The sequence below is a fragment of the Lepeophtheirus salmonis genome, chromosome 8 (genome assembly GCF_016086655.4).
Source record: "Lepeophtheirus salmonis chromosome 8, UVic_Lsal_1.4, whole genome shotgun sequence".
Classification (NCBI taxonomy): domain Eukaryota; kingdom Metazoa; phylum Arthropoda; class Copepoda; order Siphonostomatoida; family Caligidae; genus Lepeophtheirus; species Lepeophtheirus salmonis.
In genome coordinates, this window is record NC_052138.2 from 29,162,634 (window position 1) to 29,184,365 (window position 21,732).

Below are 21,732 nucleotides of genomic sequence, written 5' to 3' on the forward strand. Positions count from 1 at the left end.
TTTATCACTATACATCCTAAAAATAGAAATAAATAATGAGATACAAAGAGAGGTTCCATAGAGAGAAAAATGTATTTTTTTTTTTTCAGATAAAGGATTCCTTATGGGTTTGATATACCAACTAGTTCTGAATAATGTCATTGTATGGCAACAATTGAATACATATTTTTAAAAATATGTATTCAATTGTAAATATTTATTTCAACAACAGCAGCAAGATACAAATATGGACTATAATTAAAAGTAAATTTTTTAATGCATACCACAAATATTTTATCCTATGCAAGTCATTTTTTAATCATATACATTTATGATTTGGACCTAGTAAATGCATTGAAGTAGAATAATAATTAATACAGCAATGCTCCTATAAATATTCAATATTCAGGGTGACTATATTTTTAGGAAATATGGATCCATCAGTGTCGGTTTTAGAGGGTCGTGGGGAATGTAAAATAAAAGAATTTCTCATATTATTAACTTTTGACTGCGGATTATTGTTATCTTCAATGTTTTCGGAACATTTTCTAATTGAAGATTACCATATTTTTGTATAAGAAACACACTGATTGTATCTCGCAACCTTTTCTCAAACAAGGAACATAAAAATATTTAGTCCAAATCCGTTGGTATCAATAATCCAATTCTAATTGTTCACAGTTTATTAACACGGATTTATTCAGGTTTAACCAATCAGAACACTGATTAAGGCGAAAGATGTATAAAAATCGACAGGTGGCAACCAAAAGTATATAAATTTTTGTTTTACTCAGGTAACGCAGGGAAAAATGGCAAATCATATCTGACGAGAAGGATCAACAAATATACGGTAAATTTTTTGCTTAAAAAAAAGATACGAAGAAAAGCTTCTCTAAATAGAACACTATTCATATCGGTCCAGGGAATGAATAGAATGGATGATGTGATAAGATGATTAGGGCGTCCGTAGGATTATGTATATAAATATATATATTTTTAAATATTAAATTTTTTGGATTTTGTTTTTCAAAAATTCATAGCTATTCACAGAAAGTTATTATTATAATTTTTTTTAATTTGGATATTTCGGGGTACAGTTCCTAATTGATTTTTTCTAGACCGATTTGGACCGTTTTTTGAGCAAATTTAATATTTTGGGGAAAAAAAGTCATAAATCCAGAGCTCCTCACAAAAAATGATTTTTTTTTTTTTTGACAAAAAAATCAGAAATTTAATTTCAAAAATTTATTTTTCTGAAAAAAATATTCAAATATTAAATTTTCTAATAATAAAAAAAGTTCCTTAATTTGGGGAGGGCTACAGCCCCTTCGGCCAATCCCCTGCTGACACCCTAAATGCATCCAAAAAATTTCGTCCCTAATAGATCAAAAAACAAAATAGTTCAAATCTAGCCATTTATGGTAATTTTAATTGAATATTACTTCGATTATATTCAAATATCACTATTTATCATGAATATACAGTAGTATTCAAGGCAGGGTTTAATTTTTTATTATTATTATTATTACAGCCAGTTGATTAAGTCTCATAGAAATTTGTTCATTTTACGTGGTAAAAATATCAACTATGCACTCCTAATTTGACCTTTCCTTCTTCAATTATGACGTCAAACATTTTATATTGCATGGAATATAAATTGATATTCTTTGATGCACTGATTGCATCATTATCGTCATTTAGGAATCTCTCTCTTCGTTTTCTTTCTTTTTCAAATAAATACAAGATGGGTTTTTTTTTCCTTCTTCCAAGATTGATAAACGTAGACTTTAATATTATTATTATTAAGTTGTTAGGCATGTTAGCTCAGCCATCAACTAACTATGTACTCCCAACTACTTCTTACTTAAAAGGTCACTTTTTCATCATCCTGATTAAAATCTCATAAATATATTGGAATTTAAGTTGGCTTTTTTAGAAGGAAGGAAAAACAAAAAAAAATCTTCCCTTATTTGGACATAAGATATCAATAATACAATTAAAAAAGAAAAACCACATATTTTCTTGTCTAGAGTTCTTCTTCTGATTTTTATTATTGTTATTAAATATCACTGAATTCCTCAATTTTATCTCGTTTGTAAGCAAAAGTATTAATATAGATGTCTATATATAATATGGAGAATTTTTGTATTTCTCTTAAGTATAATGCATTTACAAAGCAATTAATTTCTAAGCTCTTTTTTTTTACCTATTTTTGCATATTTTCTATAAATTCCATTCTTGATTTTGATCCCACGTCAGGATGTAAATGATTGATTCCTATATCAGGGCCAGTACTTGGAATTCTCTTTAAGTATTTGAGGGTGTTGGTTTTTAGTTAAAATTTAGTTTTGTGTTCGAGTAATACTCGCAACAGACTCTAGTTCCTTATTTTTTCGAATTTTACGACTGACATCTCATTTTTTTTCTAACTAGAAGATTAAATGACTTTTTCCAAACACTTTAAATAATTTACATGAAATTTATTAGAATGACTTTTTATAAAGGAAACAAAATATTTTGTCTATTTATTTACTAACGGTAATATCCGACATTGCCCCAAGTAATTAGGCGTCAACTAAAAGACAAAGTTATGGCTAAAAAATTTAGAAGATAACTTCCCAAGAAATCCATCCTCAGTTTTATTCACTGTTTTTCATGGACACACGTAGCTGCTCACAACTTAGACGTTCTCTCTTCAAGAATAAAAGGATTATTATACTCGCCTGAGAAAAAAATAGGATGTTATGAGCTAAGGAGTACTTTAGTCTCTAGAGTGCTACCTAGAAAAAAATTACTCATAGGTTCAACATAACTCTAAAGGCGTCAGACTGGCTCATTGATCTTACATTGAGAGGAGAGAATGATTCTCAAATCGAAGACATAGTTGCAAAGCCAATCACGATTATTTACGCTTATAGAACAAAAAAGGATCCTCTTCCTGCAGGTTTAAAAAAAAACAATCGCAAGATATATTGAAAGTAAGGACTTTTAAACCGGACAAATTATATATTTTAGCTTATAAAGGGGATAGTTATCCCATCCTTTTAATAACATTGAAATCTTTGATGTTTAAAAAAAAAATCAGAATCTACATCGCGAATTTTTAATTAATTTGAAAAAAATTATCACGTGATCATTGTTTCGCAGCTTGGATTATATTTTGTGAAGAAAGAGGGGGAAATAATAACAGCTAGGGATGGAAAACTAGTTTGATGAAGGAATATTATGCAGAGTTTCAACGGATACGTGTTTTGAGCCCTTCACACAGGCTTCAAAATGAGTGAATTTAACTTGATCTATTCTGCAGCCACCATATTTTAAACTTACTTATGGTCCAGGAATTAAGTTAAAGAATACCATAAATTATTTCTTTACGTTTTTCAAATATTTAAATTCTTGCCATATCAGCACACACATTTCAAAAAAAAAATTACGAAAATATAATGCACATCTTTGATATTTCACATGATGCGACTGATAATATTTGTTACAAAGAATATTTGCACAAAAGGTCGGAATTGAGATTTTTACTTGTCCTTCCGTAAGGAAAGCTACAACAGTAAAGAAGTTTTAATGAATGTACTTTTATATTTTATTGGATTATTAATTTATCTTTCAATGTAAGGATCATATTCATTGTTATGCTAAATGATCGCATTTTGGACATCTTAAAAAAAAACGGAAAGTAGCCCTTGACATCCCTGAAGAGTGTTTTAAATGAGGGAAAAAATAATGTTTATTCATTTTTTTTTATCAGCTACAAGCAGTTGTCACGAGGGGAGATACAAATAGAAAAAGACACAGCAGGGCGTCCGCGGGATTATATTTTTGGGTGGGCATGGTTTTTTAGGGTTTTTTTAATTAAAACATTTCAAAAATCTAAAAAATCACAATAAATTAAACTTTTGGAAAAATACTTTGAAAATGCAACTCTACTCAAAAAAAAATTTAATTTTTTGGAAAAAAAAAAAAATATTCAAAAATGCAATCTGAAATATTAAATTTTCTGGAAAAAAAGAACAAAATCCATAGCTATTCACAAAAAATTATATTCAATTATTAAGTTTTTTGAAAAAAACTCAAAAATCTACTGCTATTTATAAAAAATTTAATATTTTGTTAAAAAATTTCAAAAATCCACAAGTTTTTATAAAAAATTAAGTTGTTTGAAAAAAAAAAAAATGAAAAATCCATAACTATTCCCAAAAAAAAAAAATTTCAAATTTTTCCACATCCTGCATAATTTGCCCGAATGAGGAAAAAATAATTAGTAAATAGAAAATACCCATATATACCTAGAAGTTTGGGGCTATTTCGGGTACAGCTGGCCTCAAAATGAGATGAAACACGAAACAGCCTCAAATCTTGGGGGCCCAGCATGTCATTTTCTTATTTAGCAAAATTTCTTTACATTCGTTCAAATTCTTGCGTGGGAATTCAAATTTTGTCTGTTCACAGAGGCATTAAATTGAAATGTAAATTAAGATGATACACCCTGTACATATATAAAAACTAATTTGAGACTCTGAATAATATATATATATATAGTATGTGAAGTTTTCAATATCTGATCAATAAAGTAAGTATTACAACTCAAAGACTGTATTGATATTTTTGTTTTTGAAAATAGCCTCACTTGAGCTTTAACTTATTTCGTCATCCTCAATCATCCTCCACAAAAATGTAATTATTTAATGGCTATTAAATCATTTACAGTCACTCCAATTAATTAGTCACATGTGGTATTTGCTTTATACGTGTGTAATTTATTACTTAGCAAATTGTGTTTATTGTTACGCAAGAATTAAATGCTATAAAGTTACTGCTACAAGTCTTACTAAGTATTTGCAGGGGTGTCCGCAGGATTCTATATATATTTATTTTTATCATTATACCAATATGTTTTGTTTTTTTAATTCACAATAATCCATAGTTATTCACCAAAAATTGGCAAAATTATATTTTATATAAAAAATCGTAGCTATTGACAAAAAATCAAATTTTTGGAAAAAAATTAGAATATTAAATTTTTCCCCTATTTTTAGGTAAATTTTTTCCTCTTGATCAAAAAAAATTCTAGGAAAAAGCAAAAACTCGTTAATGTGGGAGGGGCAGGCTACATCAAAGCTACAGGGATTGTAGTCCACAACCCTTAATTATGGATTTTTTTAAATGTTACAAAAAAAAAAAAAAATTTTTCAATTTTGTTTTTTCAAAAAATAAATTTTCTGTGAAAGGCTGTGGATTTTTGAAATGTTTTTCCAGAAAATTTAATTATTTTAAATAGCTGTGGATTTTTTAAAAAAAATTCCAAAAAAATTATTATTTAATTTTTTTCCCAAAAATGTAATTATTTGTTCACAGATATGGATTTTTGAAAAAAATTTAATTTTGGGAATTTTTTTGAAAAAAAAATTCCAAAAACCAAGACTCGCCACTCAAAAAAAAATATGAATATATAATCATGCGGACGCCCCTGATGGTCCCAATAAGAAGCCAATAAAATTTGAGAGGTCGAGGAAACCCAAAACGTAAAAAAGGCAGCTCGCCCATAACTTTGAAACAATTTGAGATACATAAATCAATTTGATTTTAAGCTGAGGTTTTGTCCTCAACTGAGTGGCCATTGTAGTACTATTTGTTTTTAAAGCAATAGATAATAATTGTATATGATTTGGTCAACATAAAAACAATTCTGAGCAAAAATCAATAAAAAGAGATAAATTCTCAATTTATTTGTTTACTTCGTGGGTACGCGTATTATAAATAAAACCCAATATTTCAGGGAAATACTTTGGCTCAATTATAGCCTTTGTAAACAAATTTCTAGAATGATTAGAGATATCCAAGAGTCTCAACTATTACTTAGAACTTTCATTTAAATTATGGCCCCTTTTAAATAACAAATATAACAATATTTCATTCTGATGATGATTTTTTGCTAATTTAAGGGCATGTTTGTGTTCTTACAAAGGATTAATATAAAAAGAAACCTAATCCAGACTTATTTCTTAGAAAAAGTATTTTAGGCTGGTTTAATGCTACGGAACACATGTCTATTTTTGTCAAGCCAAAACAACTCATAATTAAACTTTCATTTCTGATATGCTACGAATTTTTTTTCATGTTTCTTAAAATATAGTTAGAAGGGTTCTTTGGGTGTTTTTTTCGCAGTGAAAATCAGTACAGTTCTTCCTGATGAGCAAATTCTCTAGCTGTGATAGCTCAAAACTGTTCTACCAAAGATTGATTGACATTGTCTGTCTGTATAATGTTTTTCTCTCATATATATATTTAGACTGATGGTACTAAGAGATTAATTGGAAAAGATAATGACTGCAGACATTTTAATAATACGTAAACAAATCTTCCATGGCAAAAAAAATACTTGTTATAAGTCTATTACTCATAAGGGTAAACTGGTAACTTTTGTTCCTTTCCAAAATAAAAAAAGAAGGACGTAAAGACATACAAACTCACGCAACCTAACATTTTTCTTTTTTTTAATTAGAGAAAATAATTTTTTTGGAAAAAAAATTTAAAAGTTCAGTTTCATATTTTAAATTTAAAATTTTTTTTCCAAAAAAATTTTTATTTATTAATTTTTTCCACAAAAAATTTAAAAATCCACAGCTATGCACAAAAAATTAACATTTAGCAAAATAAATCAATAATCAAATACTATTTACAAAAAAAAATCAAAAATTAAAATCAGAAGCAGTTTCATTTTTTGGAAAAAAATTTTAAAACCCACAGCTTTGCACAAAAAACAAACATTTAGCAAAAAAAATCAGTAATCCATTGCTGTTTCAAAAAAAAAAAACCAGAACAAGTATCACAGCAAAGTCGGATACGGACGAGGCCGCTCGGGCCTGTCAAAGCTTTCGGCGACGTGTGGCCCACAAGAAATGTAGATATCATTTTGAATAATTGAAAGCTTTTAAATATGGCTTTCAAATTATAAAAAGATTATGGTTTTACTCAATCTAGTTTGTTCGTTATAAGCCCTTAAAGATTTTCCCAATTCAGTTGGACCACACTGTATATAGCAAACCCAGACTAAATGGGACATTGTTATATATGACCAAATTATATCAATTCAAATTGTTTTGAATTTGAAATAAGAAACTGGAGTGTGCCCCTTTATAAAATCTTTAAATTAGTATTGTCTAAACGACCATCGAAGTGAAAATTTTTAATTGTTTAAACACATAACTTAAATCAGCCCCTCCAGTCCACAGGGGGAGCGCTGTAGCCTCCCTCACCCCACAAATAAAGAATTTTTTTATTCTTACTAGGAAAATTAATGTTAGAATTTTTTTTCAAAAATTTTATCATTTTAAACTTTTTTTCAAAAATTTAATATTTGAAATTTAATTTAATTTTTCAAATTTAAAAAACAAATTGAAAAATCTGCGAATATCTATGGATGTTTGAAAAAATTTCTCGGAAAAATTTAATATTTGAATTTTAATTATATAATTTTTTTCCAGAAATTTTTTAGTTTTTTCGGAACACCTCTGGATTTTGGTTATCCCAAAAAATATATTTTTTGATTGTTAATTTTGTTTTCCGAAAAATTTAATATTTGAAAAAAATTTTTTGGAAAAAAATATCATGTATCATGAAAAGCGCTGGATTTTTGAAAAAAAAAAATTCAAAAATGTAATTGTTTCAGAATAGCTTTGATTTTTGAAGGGTTTTTTCCAAAAAAACATTAATCTTTTGCGCATAACTGTAGGTTTTTGAATTTTTTTTCCAAAAAATTGTAATTTTTGGATTGTATTTTCAAAAACGTACCCCCCCCCCCCTTAAAAGACACGGAACTCATTATTAAGTTAAGATCCAACCCTCTGTTTCTAAACTGTTAGATTGTATATCATGCTAGGAAGAGGTACAACATAGTTAAATATAGGAGTTATGAATTCCGATATGCATTTTGTTTGTCAGTCGAAATACGTATACAATTTGCAAAATAAAAGCGGAAGAAAAAGATAAAAAAAAAAAGGCTTTGGAATGTATCATTGTCTAAAACATATATCTTTGTCCGTTTCTATTTTGTAAATTGGTGCTCATTGTAATTTATGGATATGAAAATGCAAACAGAAGCATATTTGCCTTATAAAAGATTTGGTTCCATTATATGGAACAAATTCATCATCAAATGAAATGTAGCGTTACCAGGAATTGAAATGAAAAATGGATTAAATATTTGTAACAAACTATTATCTTTTACAACTAAATATTTATAACATTTGTTACTTTTTTAGATTTAATTGGTGTATTGAAAATATATATATATATAAATTCAGTGTACTTATGCAATTAAATCATTTATTCGAGGTTGGGTGATTTTTTCAATAGCCTTTATATTCTTCTTTTTTTTTCTCAATTGTATTTATACTATGAAATATAGTAAATATAATTTTCTTCAGCCCATTTTTTTTTATTTATTTATGGACACTCGAACAATTTATCACAAGATAAAAATGTTGCGTTGCTTAATAATGGTATGATATGTGGATTAATATGGAGAAAATGTTGTGATAAGGATCAATAATATGTATATATGTATAACAGAAATCCCTTAAATATGGGCAAATAATCTGTATTCCCTGATATCATAAGGGATAATATTCCTTGAGTGTTTGAAGACTGTAGATCGTACATAAATGTGAAGCTTTCCTTTTTATCTTACATTTTTGTCCGTAAAATCTATACCGACGCACACATATATGATATATGAATGATATAACGCTTTTATACACTATGAACAATAGAAACAAGGAAAGCCTTGCTAATAAGTACTCACTAAACATATCAATTTTTCAGGATTGTTAAATTTTTTTACTTTAAGAAATATTTATACTGAATAGGGACTTAAAATAAAACTACGTCTCCCTCTGTGTAAAATAATCATCATAATATCAGTTGGCAGCCTGCTTATTCCTGAATGCTGTCATTAAAGATGGGATATTTGTAAACAAAAGACTGAGTGTAGTGATTTCTTCTTTCTGTTCATTATATAATATGTCGTGGGGGTGTTAACATCTTCCTCTGAAAGAAGAATTATATCCTATCTTTGGTGTAAATTGTTTCAAAAATGCATCATAAAATTAATCTATATGAGTTTAAATACAATTATTTAATTGTCCCTGCACTAATCCTATTTTAAATATATAAGGCTCTATTCTCTATGGCAGTAATTCATTTTCTTCTCCCAAAATCATATAACAGGCAAGTGATATTAACAATGGTCATAATTCAGTAATACCATATGTCTCGCCTCACTCACGCAACTTCTACCCCCTTTCACAAATACCATGTCTGGCTATTATATACTTTTTCTTACTTGCTGTTCCTATCATTCATTACTAAACTTACAACCAATAAGAAAATGAAAATAACCATAGATGAAAATTATATGATAATGAAAGTATTTTCATAGTTGCTACCTGAATATGTGTTTTGTCCATAGCTGGTCACATTATTCTTATATTCTTAAAGAGAGAACATATAACTTATCAGTATACAGTAATGAACTAGTGCAGAAAAGGCAAAAAGTAACACTGAGGGGATGTTGCGGAGTTATAAATGTAAGTCCTTTTTGGACTCGGAGTAGAATTGTGGATCTATCTCGGAGTATTTCCTGTCTATAAATCCTTTCTATATAAGGAGAAGGATTTCTGTTTATTTCCTTTAAGTCATAGCATCTCGCAGTTAATTTAATTAAAGCTGTTCTCCTCCCAAAAATTCTTTGAATTGTCAGGGGGCCACCTTAATTCTTGGTTTGTTTTTTTTTTAAGATTGGATAATATTTTTTTATATATGAAAATCGCTTTATTGACAAAGGAGGGAGCGCTCTAATTCCAATGAACTCCCGGTTATGTTTGTGAGCAGTAAAAATATGCAATACCATTAGGTAAAAGATAAAAATGCAAGCGATATGACAAAAAAATTACACATTTTATGTTGCATAGTTCTGACGTTTTTTCGCTCCTATATTTATATACCTATCGGCAGCATTAATGATTTAAACCTCTAAAAACGAAAAAAATTATTACTATTTTACACACAACTGGAACAAGTTATTATTTACGTCTTTTAACAAGTTAACGTATTTAAGGGAAGTAGCTGAAAGGCTGATATAGAAGGGCTTTGGTCTCACTGAAAAAAAAAATAGGCTGTTACTTTTCCTTTACTTATAAAAAAATGTAATTTAAACCATAATGTTTGCCCTTCTGCACATCCAACTACAATGCTAACCAGGGTTGGCCAGGTTGTTCCAGGATTGACTTAAAGGCAACTGTAGTCCCAGGAGCTCTTCACTTCCGTTAGGCATTGTGCTTTACTGAAAAATAAATTGAAGAGTTATAGACGCTCCCCGGGAAGGGTATTTTTTTCACATCGCTAGGAATCTTTTTTTTTTTTCGTGAGATCATTATTAAGTTCTGACAATTGAAGATTTAAAATACACCAAGAAACAAAAATATTGTTTAACTTCAAATATAACATGAAATGGTACGTACACCTTGTGGGAAATTTTTGGATCTCAAACGGAGGTTGGGTGACTTCTATTTTAGTAGATTGAATGATCGACGATTCAGACCTAATGCTTTTTAAAATATTTGTGATATTTCCTTTCTAACATAATAGGACAGGTCTCGCTTCCCGGTGTATGACATATGTGCAGTGGCGCCGGAACCATTGGGGCCATTACCTCCCCCCCCCATTTTTACGGAATTTTTATAATTATCGGGAAACATTTTTTCGTCTTGTCTAAAAAGTTTTACTAATGTCCTTCTTTTTCAATTTGTGTTTTATAAATAAATTGATTTGTTCCAATTTTTACCTTAAATTTTCTTTCCAAAATTTATTAAAAAAATATTTGTCCCTTCTATAAGAAGGTAAAATGTCTATTTTGGTATTTTTATTGAAAAATTTTAGTGACCTCCAAAAAAAATATTTTTTTTTTGTTGGCGTCATAGATGACGTTATATATTTTGGGCACCACACTTCTAATTACATTTTGGTCTTAGGCTATTCCAACTTTTGCGACAGCAATAGCACACTTCCCTTTGGCCCTGCGCAATAGGCCCGTTACTATATAATTTTTTTTTGGGGGGGGGGGAAATTTTTACCAATTTGACAACATTTTTTTATTAACAGACAAAAAAATAAAATGAAAATTTACCCTTGTCAGCTGCTATCATCTTCTGTTGTCCCTTGATTATCACATTTCAAAATTATGCGGAGGTTTTGAGTCCACCATACTTTTCTCAGAGTGTAAAGGATGAAATATGTAATAAATTCATATTTTATTTAGAACCTTGAAGCAACCCCAAACCTAATGGATTAACCTAATAAGCTAATTAAGTTTTGTACCTTCACCTAGAACACATGATAATATAATTTAATTTGTTTTCTTTGTAGTATGCACACACTTTCATAATGTGAATGGGGAAACTAGTTTCTTCATAAATCATATCCTATCCTGTAGTATCAAAGACTCACTTAACATTATTATTTGGAAATGGTTGTAGATAATGTACACAAGGTGAACTTTTTACAAAATACATAAATTATTCATCTCAAAGTTAATTGTAATGGACTGGTACATCATAGAATTAATAAATTCATTCCCTAGTTGAGGTTATTTCATACTCATTATAACGCAAATAGAAAGTAAATACATATTCAATATTGTATTCCTTTTCCAAGAGAAAAGGTTCTGTGATTTTTATTAAAGAAGGCTGTATTAAGAGTATGCCATTTCACAAAGGAAGAAAGATGTACTCAGGCCATGGTGTGATACAGTCAATATTATTAAAACTTGCTCGAAAGAATTTGGATTTATTAGTAATAATACGTTTAATTGTATCACATAGCTCATTCAGTGTGGGTTTTCCACCAATTAATTAGTTTATTAGTGGAAATGTGTAAGGTTATGTAATTTATCTATTAGGATATGTGTTTTAAAAAGCACGTAATCATGGATTTTTTTTTAAATAGTTTATAGTTGAGGTTGTGTGCGTAGTCGAGGAAAAAGCCAATATATATTTTTTATCGGCGTCATCCCACAGTGTACTTGTCTTTGTTTTTTGTCGCTTTTGAAAGAAAGAAAGAAACTGATACTCTTTCTATTGTGAATTAGTGTTAACTTAGCTGAACGGTATAGTAACGAAGATAATATGTAGTACTTTCCATATATTTTGTTAGTTTATCTTAGAATATTTAATTTGTATGGGTTTCTTCTATTATGGACAATCAAGAAATATAGCTTTCTCCGTATGACTGTGAAATAATTTTATGAATTATCCATCTTGATCATCCAAATGATCATATATATTAAAAAGATGTACATTTCACCAGAAACATTCTCATAATTTAAAATGTAACATTTTCTTGGAAAATCTTCAAAATAGTGTCTTATACAATCAAGTTTTAAGGTTAATTAATTCCATACATTTAATAGCAGCAAATTTGGTTCCAAGAATTTTTCTCATTTATCAAATGCTATTTAATTATCTGATGTTTATTTTGTTTTGTTTTTATATAAGATCCTCTAATTGCAATTTGTTCTAGCTTATATTTAATTCTCAATTAATGATAATTCACACTTTTCAAATTCAAAATATTTCAATTTTAAAATTTTACAAGTACATTTGTTGAAATATTGGTATCTAAATTTTATATGTCATCCTTTGTATAAATATTTATAATGATAATTGGAAACATGTTTTTGAGAATATGAACAACTAACAAAATATTGAAGAAGTCAGCGGCTAAAAACAAAACATAGAAACTAAATATAAATGTATTGAAAAAGAACTTTTCCTTTGTCTCTTCAAAACCTTTCTTTGCAATCAATTTTATGTACAAGAGAGTTTTGACAATTCTATATTTATATATTTTCTGTAAAAAGTCATATATCATAATATGTTATCTGCCAATACAAACAAGCTTTTATAATTTTATAAAACATGAGTTTAGCTATAAATGTGTATTTCTTGTGACTATGAAATTGTTGAATAGCTATATAATGCTTCAAATATGTTTTTAAAAATCTTTTTTAAAGTATATAAGCCACAAAATCTATCATTAAGAAACCAAATGTATACTGGCAATCGAATATGATCTCTTAAAAAGCTTTGTAGCAAGTTTATCTAAACTCAATTAGTTCTTGGAAAAAATGAATACTTATTGTAAGAAATAATATCCATCGTTTTCATCATTTAGATTGATTATTTTTCTTTAATCCAAAATTAAAATCAGGAGGTATTTTGATACCAGAACATTTAATGCGCCAGACAGATCAGGGATGAGCTCATCCCTTCAACGTCATTTGATAATAGGTTAGGAATAGTACCATTTGTCCCAGCTACACCAATCATTGGATGGTAATACTCAAATAGACGTTGATTATCGGATGAAGATCATGAGGCTTGGATGTCGGTCTAGCGTTGTGACGTTTAATGCCAATTTTACGGGGGAATTTTTGGCACTTGCCCTAGGCCCATTAGTGTGAGAGATGAAATTTTATAGGGGTAAACTTCAATATGAAATACCATTTATAGCAAATTAATTACTTGGATCTTGCTTGGTGTATTAGCAATCACTATATTGGAGGGTCAATAGCCTTTTCGTCATCAAGACTTGAACCCAACCTTGAATGTAAATAATATTGGCTTTAGACAAATTTGTATGAAAAAAATTATTATCTTCTCAAAATGGGAAATTAATGTTTTTCTTCAGGAAAAACCAATAATGTAAATGGGTAAAACTTTATTCAAAAACCCCCTTCCTTATAGAAAAATCTAGAATACCGCTTGCATTTTGTTTTTGCCCCAGACCCTGCTCATGGTTAACCCATTTTGGTGACGAATATGTTTCCTCTTTGGAATTCTTAAAATATATTTAATTAATAAACAGTTTTTTTCAAAATTTTAAAATATATAAGGTGATATAGCCCGACAGCTCCTCCACTTCTTACGGCAGAGAGAACAACTAAAGGACTCTCCAATGTCAATATTATTATTATTTTTTTTCCCCGTACCTTTGATTAGTTATTTTATATGAACGAAAGTGCAACAATCTTTTGAAGAAATCAGTTGTTAGGGATTAAGTGCATGGCCATCGGTATTGGTTTTCTGAATTATTTTAATGTATATAATACCTGAATGTATGGTTGATTTCTACGAAAAAAATCATTTATGGTATAATTATCAACAATATTTTTCATATAATATAATAATGGAACAGCTGTAGACTTATTTATCTCGTTCTATATATCCAACCAAAATTTCCTATTGCAGAGACAGCCTTAGGCGAATGCAATTTAAGTGGTGTCAGGGTGGACTGGAAGAACTATAGCCTCCCCCAAAAAAAAACTTTAAGGATTTTTTTGCTTTTTACTAGAAAATTTTATATTTTAAATTAAATTTTATTTTCGAAAAAGTTTAATTTTTCAATTTTTTTCGTTAAATAATTATGATTTTTTTAAATTTTTCTACAAAAATTAAAAATTTGATATTTGTAAAATTTCCAAATGAAATTTTTTCCCAAAATTATTTTTTTATGAACAGCTGTGGATATTTGAATTTTTTTCCACAAAATTTAACATTTGAAATTTAATTTATGAATCTTTTTTTTGAACTGTAGTTTTCTGAAATTTTATCCCAAAAAATTTAATTTTTTGAGATTAGCTATGGATTTTTGATATTTTTTCCCAAAAAATACTATTTAAATTTTTTTCGAACAAATTTACTTTGTCAAAAAAATTTCATTTACAAATTTTTTCCAAAAAATTTTAATAATGAATTATTTTTAAGAAAATTTAGATACCAATATTTCAAGAAATGTAACTTGTAAAATTTTTAAATTGAAAATTTTTGAATTTGAAAAGTGTGTACTATCATTAATTGAGAATTAAATATAAGCTAGAACAAAAATGGCAATTAGAGGATCTTATATAAAAACAAAACAAAATAAACATCGGATAATTAAATAGCATTTTATAAATGAGAAAAATTCTTGGAACCAAATTTGCTGCTATTAAATGTATGGAATTAATTAACCTTAAAACTTGATTGTATAAGACACTATTTTGAAGATTTTCCAAGAAAATGTTACATTTTAAATTATGAGAATGTTTCTGGTGAAATGTACATCTTTTTAATATATAAATGATCATTTGGATGATCAAGATGGATAATTCATAAAATTATTTCACAGTCATACGGAGAAAGCTATATTTCTTGATTGTCCATAATAGAAGAAACCCATACAAATTAAATATTCTAAGATAAACTAACAAAATATATGGAAAGTACTACATATTATCTTCGTTACTATACCGTTCAGCTAAGTTAACACTAATTCACAATAGAAAGAGTATCAGTTTCTTTCTTTCAAAAGCGACATAAAACAAAGACAAGTACACTGTGGGATGACGCCGATAAAGAATATATATTGGCTTTTTCCTCGACTACGCACACAACCTCAACTATAAACTATTTTTGATATTATAGATTTTTACTTTATCTTTAGTCTTTACAGTTATATCAGCTAAGTTTTAGTTCTGATGAAGAAGAAAAATGCAAAATTGGGAGAAAATAATGTTTATAAGGACAAATGAGAGACAGATCCGAGGTCATGAGTATATTTCGACTAGTGGCACCTAACTTTTAGTCATGATCCTATTTGATGCTTGAAGAATGTAAATAACTCCATTGGTAGGAAAAAATGAATCTTTCAACTATAAAGACAAAAAGATAAAGCATGAATCTATAATATATAACTAGATAGGGAACTCGATAGAACGTCAAACCGTCGCCTAAAATCAAATTGAGTTATGTGTCTCAACTGGTTCCAAAGTTATGGTCGATTATAGATTTTTACGTTTTATGTTAGCTTGACCTCTCAAAATTTAATGCCTTCTTACTGTGACCATATATAATCTTTGTACAAAGTTTGATCAAAATCGATCTGTAACTTTTCACGTATACTGGTGACCAACAAACAAACAGAGGTAATACAAAAAAAGGGCGGCAAATATGACATGGAGCAACATCTCCAAGTGGTAAAATTATCCGAGGCGAAAATGTATACAGCAAAACTACCTGTAATCTTTTTCTCCTCTTCGTCCTTGGGATTCAGCTAAATACTCAAAAGGTTCAGATTTGGAGTGCAGGTTACCATTTGAGGATTGTAAAAAAGAACGGGCTTGCTAGAATTTTCAATCTGATGTATTGTACCGACTGCTGCGCAAGAAAAACAGATTTTGACAAAACACGCAACCACTCATCTACTATGACTTCAATATTAACCTTGGTGGTAGTCTTCTTGTTGCACACAAAAATTTTAAGCAGCATCATATAAAAAAATGTGAAATCCACGTTACAAGACTTGGGTAGATGCATTTAGATTTTTTAAACTTCCTTGAATCAAAAGTGAAAGACATAATTTATTTTTCCGAATATCGACGTTGTGGTGGACATCTATGATTCACATATATATATTTATATTATTAGCCATCAATTAATTTCATGGAAAATCTTGTTTTCATTTAAGAGTTATGATTATCAATCCAAGATCATGAAATGTTCATTAATCATTCCACTGTTTTTAAGTTTATTTTTAATCATGAAAAGAGTAACTATATTTTTCAAACGACCAATCTAAAGTAAATATTACTTGATATTTATGTATTATAATTTATGATTTCATATAGCTTGATTTTACAAATTCAAAAAAAAAATATATTTTTTAATCTTGATTGTTTTCTTTATTAAGCATAAACAGAGGTTTCGAGGTATTTATTAAAGGAGCATGGAGTTAAAGTTTTCTGTTATACAAAGAAAAAAAATGTTAGCTAGAAAATAGTATTAAGTTTGAGTATCAATAACTTACAAAATTGCCAATTGGAGAGAAGAAAATATAAGATATAATATTTTTAGTTCAATTGATTATGATTAGATTAAATATGGATTTTAATACGCTTATTACTTGGGTATTAGAGTTGTGTTTTATTAAATGAAGTGGAAGAGTGATGGATACACTGGATGAAATACCATGGGATAAATCATCCGATTAATCTTAGGAATTGTTGATTGGATTGTTATTAATATTGAGAGATTCTCAAATAAAAAATATTTATATGCTTGTAGATTGAGTAAAAAGGGACTTGTAATTAATAAATTACATAATAAAAATGGAGTTTTTATTCTGGTAAAAAATATTAAAATTATATTATATTAAAGTTTGGATTTATGTATCAGAATGGTACTTGTAATTTGTAGATATATCGTAAAAGATATGAGATAATTAATTATATATCAATAATTGAGAGGAACCTCTCAATAATTGCCCAATATCAGAGATGTGGATGATTCTCTTTATTTCGAATCTGAAGTTACAATTTAAGGGGCTAATTTACTTTTGACTCAAATACTTGTACCCGACTCTAATCCAATCATCATAAAAATTATAAAATAAATGGCGCCAGATTTAGTCATAACTATAATTATAAATATGGGATGTTAGTGAATATCTAGCATTCAATCAAATTACTGGATAAATGGCGCCTAGATAATAATAATAATTCATAAATTAGGATTTTTTTTTTGAATCTCTGGCCTCGAGTCATACTCAAGCCTGAATCTTTTCCATTTGAGTACAAATTCCAGTTTAATGAACTTGAATAATGATTAATTAATTGTTACGACTTTTACAATCTCTAAACGTACAAATTTTTTGAGTCTTCTCCAATAGCAAAGAGAGATTTCCCTCCAGAGGTTCGATCCAATTGATACCTCAGTAAAATGTTCAATCTGTAGTAACAACAGGTTATGTCTACAATGGCGCATAACAAATTGATAATAAAATATTTTTCCATCATTAATTAACTATAGCTTAGAGTAGGGTGACCATAAGTAACTATTTGAAGCATTCGGACTCTTTATAAATTCATTAAATGTCCTGTTCTATAAAAAGTGAACAGTTGGAAATCGACTCAAAATAAAAGTGAAATTAAAAATATTAAAATTAAAATCTTCTATTAAAATAAAAGAACAGGATCTTTTTTTTTTTTTTTTTTTTTAAGATTTTTCACTCTAGCTGTGAGGATATTTAACCTTCACAATTGGAATAAGTATATTTCCCTTTTTAAAGTAAAAATTACAAATAAATTGTTATCATACAAGATTCATCAAAAATATTTTTTTTAAAAAACATTCGGATAGATTTTATTAAGTATCGGTAGCCAATAACTACCTATATTTAGTAGTCATTGATGTAGCTAAATTAAATCGGAAAAATAATTTTATACTGAAACACGCAACCTTGCACTATTTTTCTGACTTTGGGGAAAATTAATATTATTCATCGGTCAAAAATTAAATTTGATAATAGATTTTTCTGAAAAGCTATTTTTTTCAAAAGAAATTAGAAAATTAAATCCATTTTTGAAATCAAATTAATTGTTATGTTTCAAGAAATGGTAAAAAAAATCAACAATAATAGGTTGCAAACATTTCAAAATCAAAAAATTTAAGAATAAAATCTATATAAAATTTGGATCAAATTCTTTTTTTTTAACAGTTTTTAATTTAATATTCCTATATTAATTCTATTATATTATAACATTTCATTTTAATAATATTGATTTTTTAACACGCTATTAATATGACATCAATGTAACCTTTTCTATTAAATAAAAAAATGTATTTATTTTGAAAATGGACTGATAAGTTAACAAACAAAAATATTGAGAGGAATTTATATGGTTTAATGCTGTAGATTTATAGGAAGATCGCACATTAAAACAGTTTGTTTCAAATACTAAGAGGTTACTTTTCAATCAATATAGGGGATCGATGAGACATGGAATTATAGATACTATGGATGAGAAAGGATAAACGTCAATTAGATATTGATCCGTTTGAAATTCAAGAGAGATAGGAAGAGGGGAGCAAGTTATTTTTCTTCGATTTATCGCAAGTTTCTTCAAGTTGTGCTCCAACAATTTCGTGGAATAACAATCTATTATTGTTGCATTAGCTATAGTTGTTTTGAAGGTGGTGAGTACAACCAATGCTGGGTTGTGATGTTTTTTTTTTAATTGTACAGTCTCAGAGTTGAGGAAAGACTCCGATGAAAAATTAAATACAATTAACTATTTTACGAAATGGATGCCAAAAGTTGCATATTGTTCCGAACATTAAAACAAAAAACTTCAATCACCATATCACAACTACAATTTAAGTAATATTCCAAAAAGTGAACCAACTCTCCTCCAGTTAAATCATTTAACTTAAATTAATAGAAGTGAACATATTTTGACTACATCAATGTAAATTAACTTTCATATATAATGAAATTTAACAGGATAAGTCCATGTTTTGGAATCCATATTTCTTTTAAAATAATATAATATAAAGTTAGATCATATCTTTCTGTTATTTAATTGAAATTATATCTAGTACAATACTAAGATTCCTACCTTTTTAAGAGGTTTAGTTATATACATCTTTAAACGTCTGTTATATATTGTTTGTAACACTTGTTATTTTTTCAGGGATCAAAATAAAAATATAATATGCTTAAAAGTTAAGTAATAAAATAAATATCAAACTTTGCCCTTGTTTTTGAAGTATTGTACATTTGATCTGTGTTGTAGCAGGGGTGAAATATGTTTTAAGAGACTTTTCTCAAACATATGTTTTTAAGGAATAAGTAAAATTTACCCTATATTAGTATAAACTAGATTACATTAACTATTGCATATAAACTAAAGTATTATAATGAGAATCGTTCAATATCGACTAAAGGATGAAGATTTACTTCATGTTGGAGTACTTCATGGAAAGGACAATGATGATTTAATTGAGTTGCCGTGGATAAGTGACACCTATAATTTAATTCAAAATGGTCCAAAGGAGCTACAAAAAATAAAAAAGTAATTAATAAATAATTTGCGACCGAAAAAATCATTTCTAAGCCTTATTATTTTTTCTGAATGGTTCCGGGAAAACTGTCCGTGGTTACTAAAAATTTAGGTTAAACATCCATTAATTAGTTTCTAAAGGATACATTAGGTTTTATTTGTACCTCTCATTGTACTTTTTAGAGTCATTTGAATATAACCTCATACTTTTGATAAATAGTTTTCAAATGTCATTGATTTACTAATATAAGTATCGTGTTATGCAACTATAAGTTCATTTTTTCATATTTAGCTACATTATGAATATTCTTTCAAATTACAATATTCCAAAAATATATTTTATCGTTCTAAGAATTATAATTCTTTTTTTTTTAAATAAAATTTGAACCTTTAAAATGTCAGTCTAAGAAAGAAAAATTTTAAATTGTATTCCAATTGCTCTCAAAAATCAAAAATCTTTGACTAGGTTATAGGTATATCCATCGTTAATTATGTCACATATTGTCTGGTCTTCGTCACATTGTTTTAATCAGACGAAACATTCAAAAAAATTGTTTCGTTTTGTCTTTGTTTAATAATTTTTTTTGTTTACGAACACATTTTGTCTAGTCATTGCTCGCAAAATTAACACTGTACCTTAAAAACAAAACAAAAATATATTTTTGCGGGTACTAATTCGTTACTAATTCAATGATGGATCCTTTTGAAACGGATTATTTGATTGAAGTTAAATAATTTTTACTAAATGACGGGATATTTCCCTTGTACAGTTCTTAATATTTGAGCAATATACTATATATATTTTTGCGCATTTTATCGCTAATTTATAAAACATAATTTAGTCATTTAGAGAGTGGAAAATTCTCCCCTTTAAAGAAGAAAAATGTCGAAATTACTTCACCTATCTTTAAGCCGGATAAGGTTTTGTGTATTGGAATGAACTACAAGGATCATTGCATCGAGCAAAATTTGCCTACTCCCAAGGAACCTATCATTTTCAACAAATTTCCCAGTTGTATCTGTGGCCCATTTGACGATATAAAGATGCCAAATAACACAAAGGAACTCGATTGGGAAGTTGAATTAGCGGTGGTAATGAGTAAAACCTGTAAAAATGTGTCAAAAGAAGAGGCTATGGAATATGTGTTTGGATATACTACTTCTCATGATGTAAGTGCAAGGGACTGGCAAATACGAAGGAATGGAGGACAATGGCTTGTAGGTAAAGCCATGGATGGATTTTGTCCTTTAGGTATGATAATTGTCTATCTCAAATCCCCCTTTTTTTAATACATTTTAAAATTATGATTGACATATAGGACCATGTATTGTGACGACGGATGAGTTAAAAGATCCAAACAACCTTGAAATTAGCTGTTCTGTCAATGGAAACATAAAGCAAAGTTCAAATACTAAAGAGCTTGTGTTTAAAATTGATGAGATTGTATCTTGGATTTCTAATCTTTTTACTCTTTATCCTGGTGATGTCATTCTTACTGGAACTCCTCCAGGAGTAGGTGTCTTTCTAAAACCACCTCAATACCTGAAGGTATGTTTAATTGATTTCTGTTTTGAATGAACTATATACTCAATTATGCTATAGGTTGGAGATGTTGTCGAATGCAAAATATCGTCTATAGGATCCGTTATCAATAAAATAGTTTAAACTTTTCATATTTTAAAGGCTTTCATTCCATTGTGATACGATTAAAGTTAATAATTTTTCAAAGAAATCAATTATCATTTTACATACATACATATATAAAATTATATTTTGAAATAAATCCTTTTAAGAAATTTAACTAAAA

The 21,732-nt window shown here is 28.2% G+C and overlaps 1 protein-coding gene across 1 annotated transcript; it reads left to right on the forward strand.

The window, feature by feature from the left end:
• The first annotated feature begins 19,560 nt into the window (after positions 1-19,560).
• LOC121123206 (oxaloacetate tautomerase fahd2, mitochondrial) lies at positions 19,561-21,732 on the forward strand. The gene is made up of 4 exons (XM_040718337.2): positions 19,561-19,936; positions 20,767-21,176; positions 21,244-21,473; positions 21,528-21,732. Exons 1-4 carry the CDS (start codon positions 19,782-19,784, stop codon positions 21,588-21,590), a joined length of 858 nt encoding a protein of 285 aa, XP_040574271.1. The 5' UTR covers positions 19,561-19,781; the 3' UTR covers positions 21,591-21,732.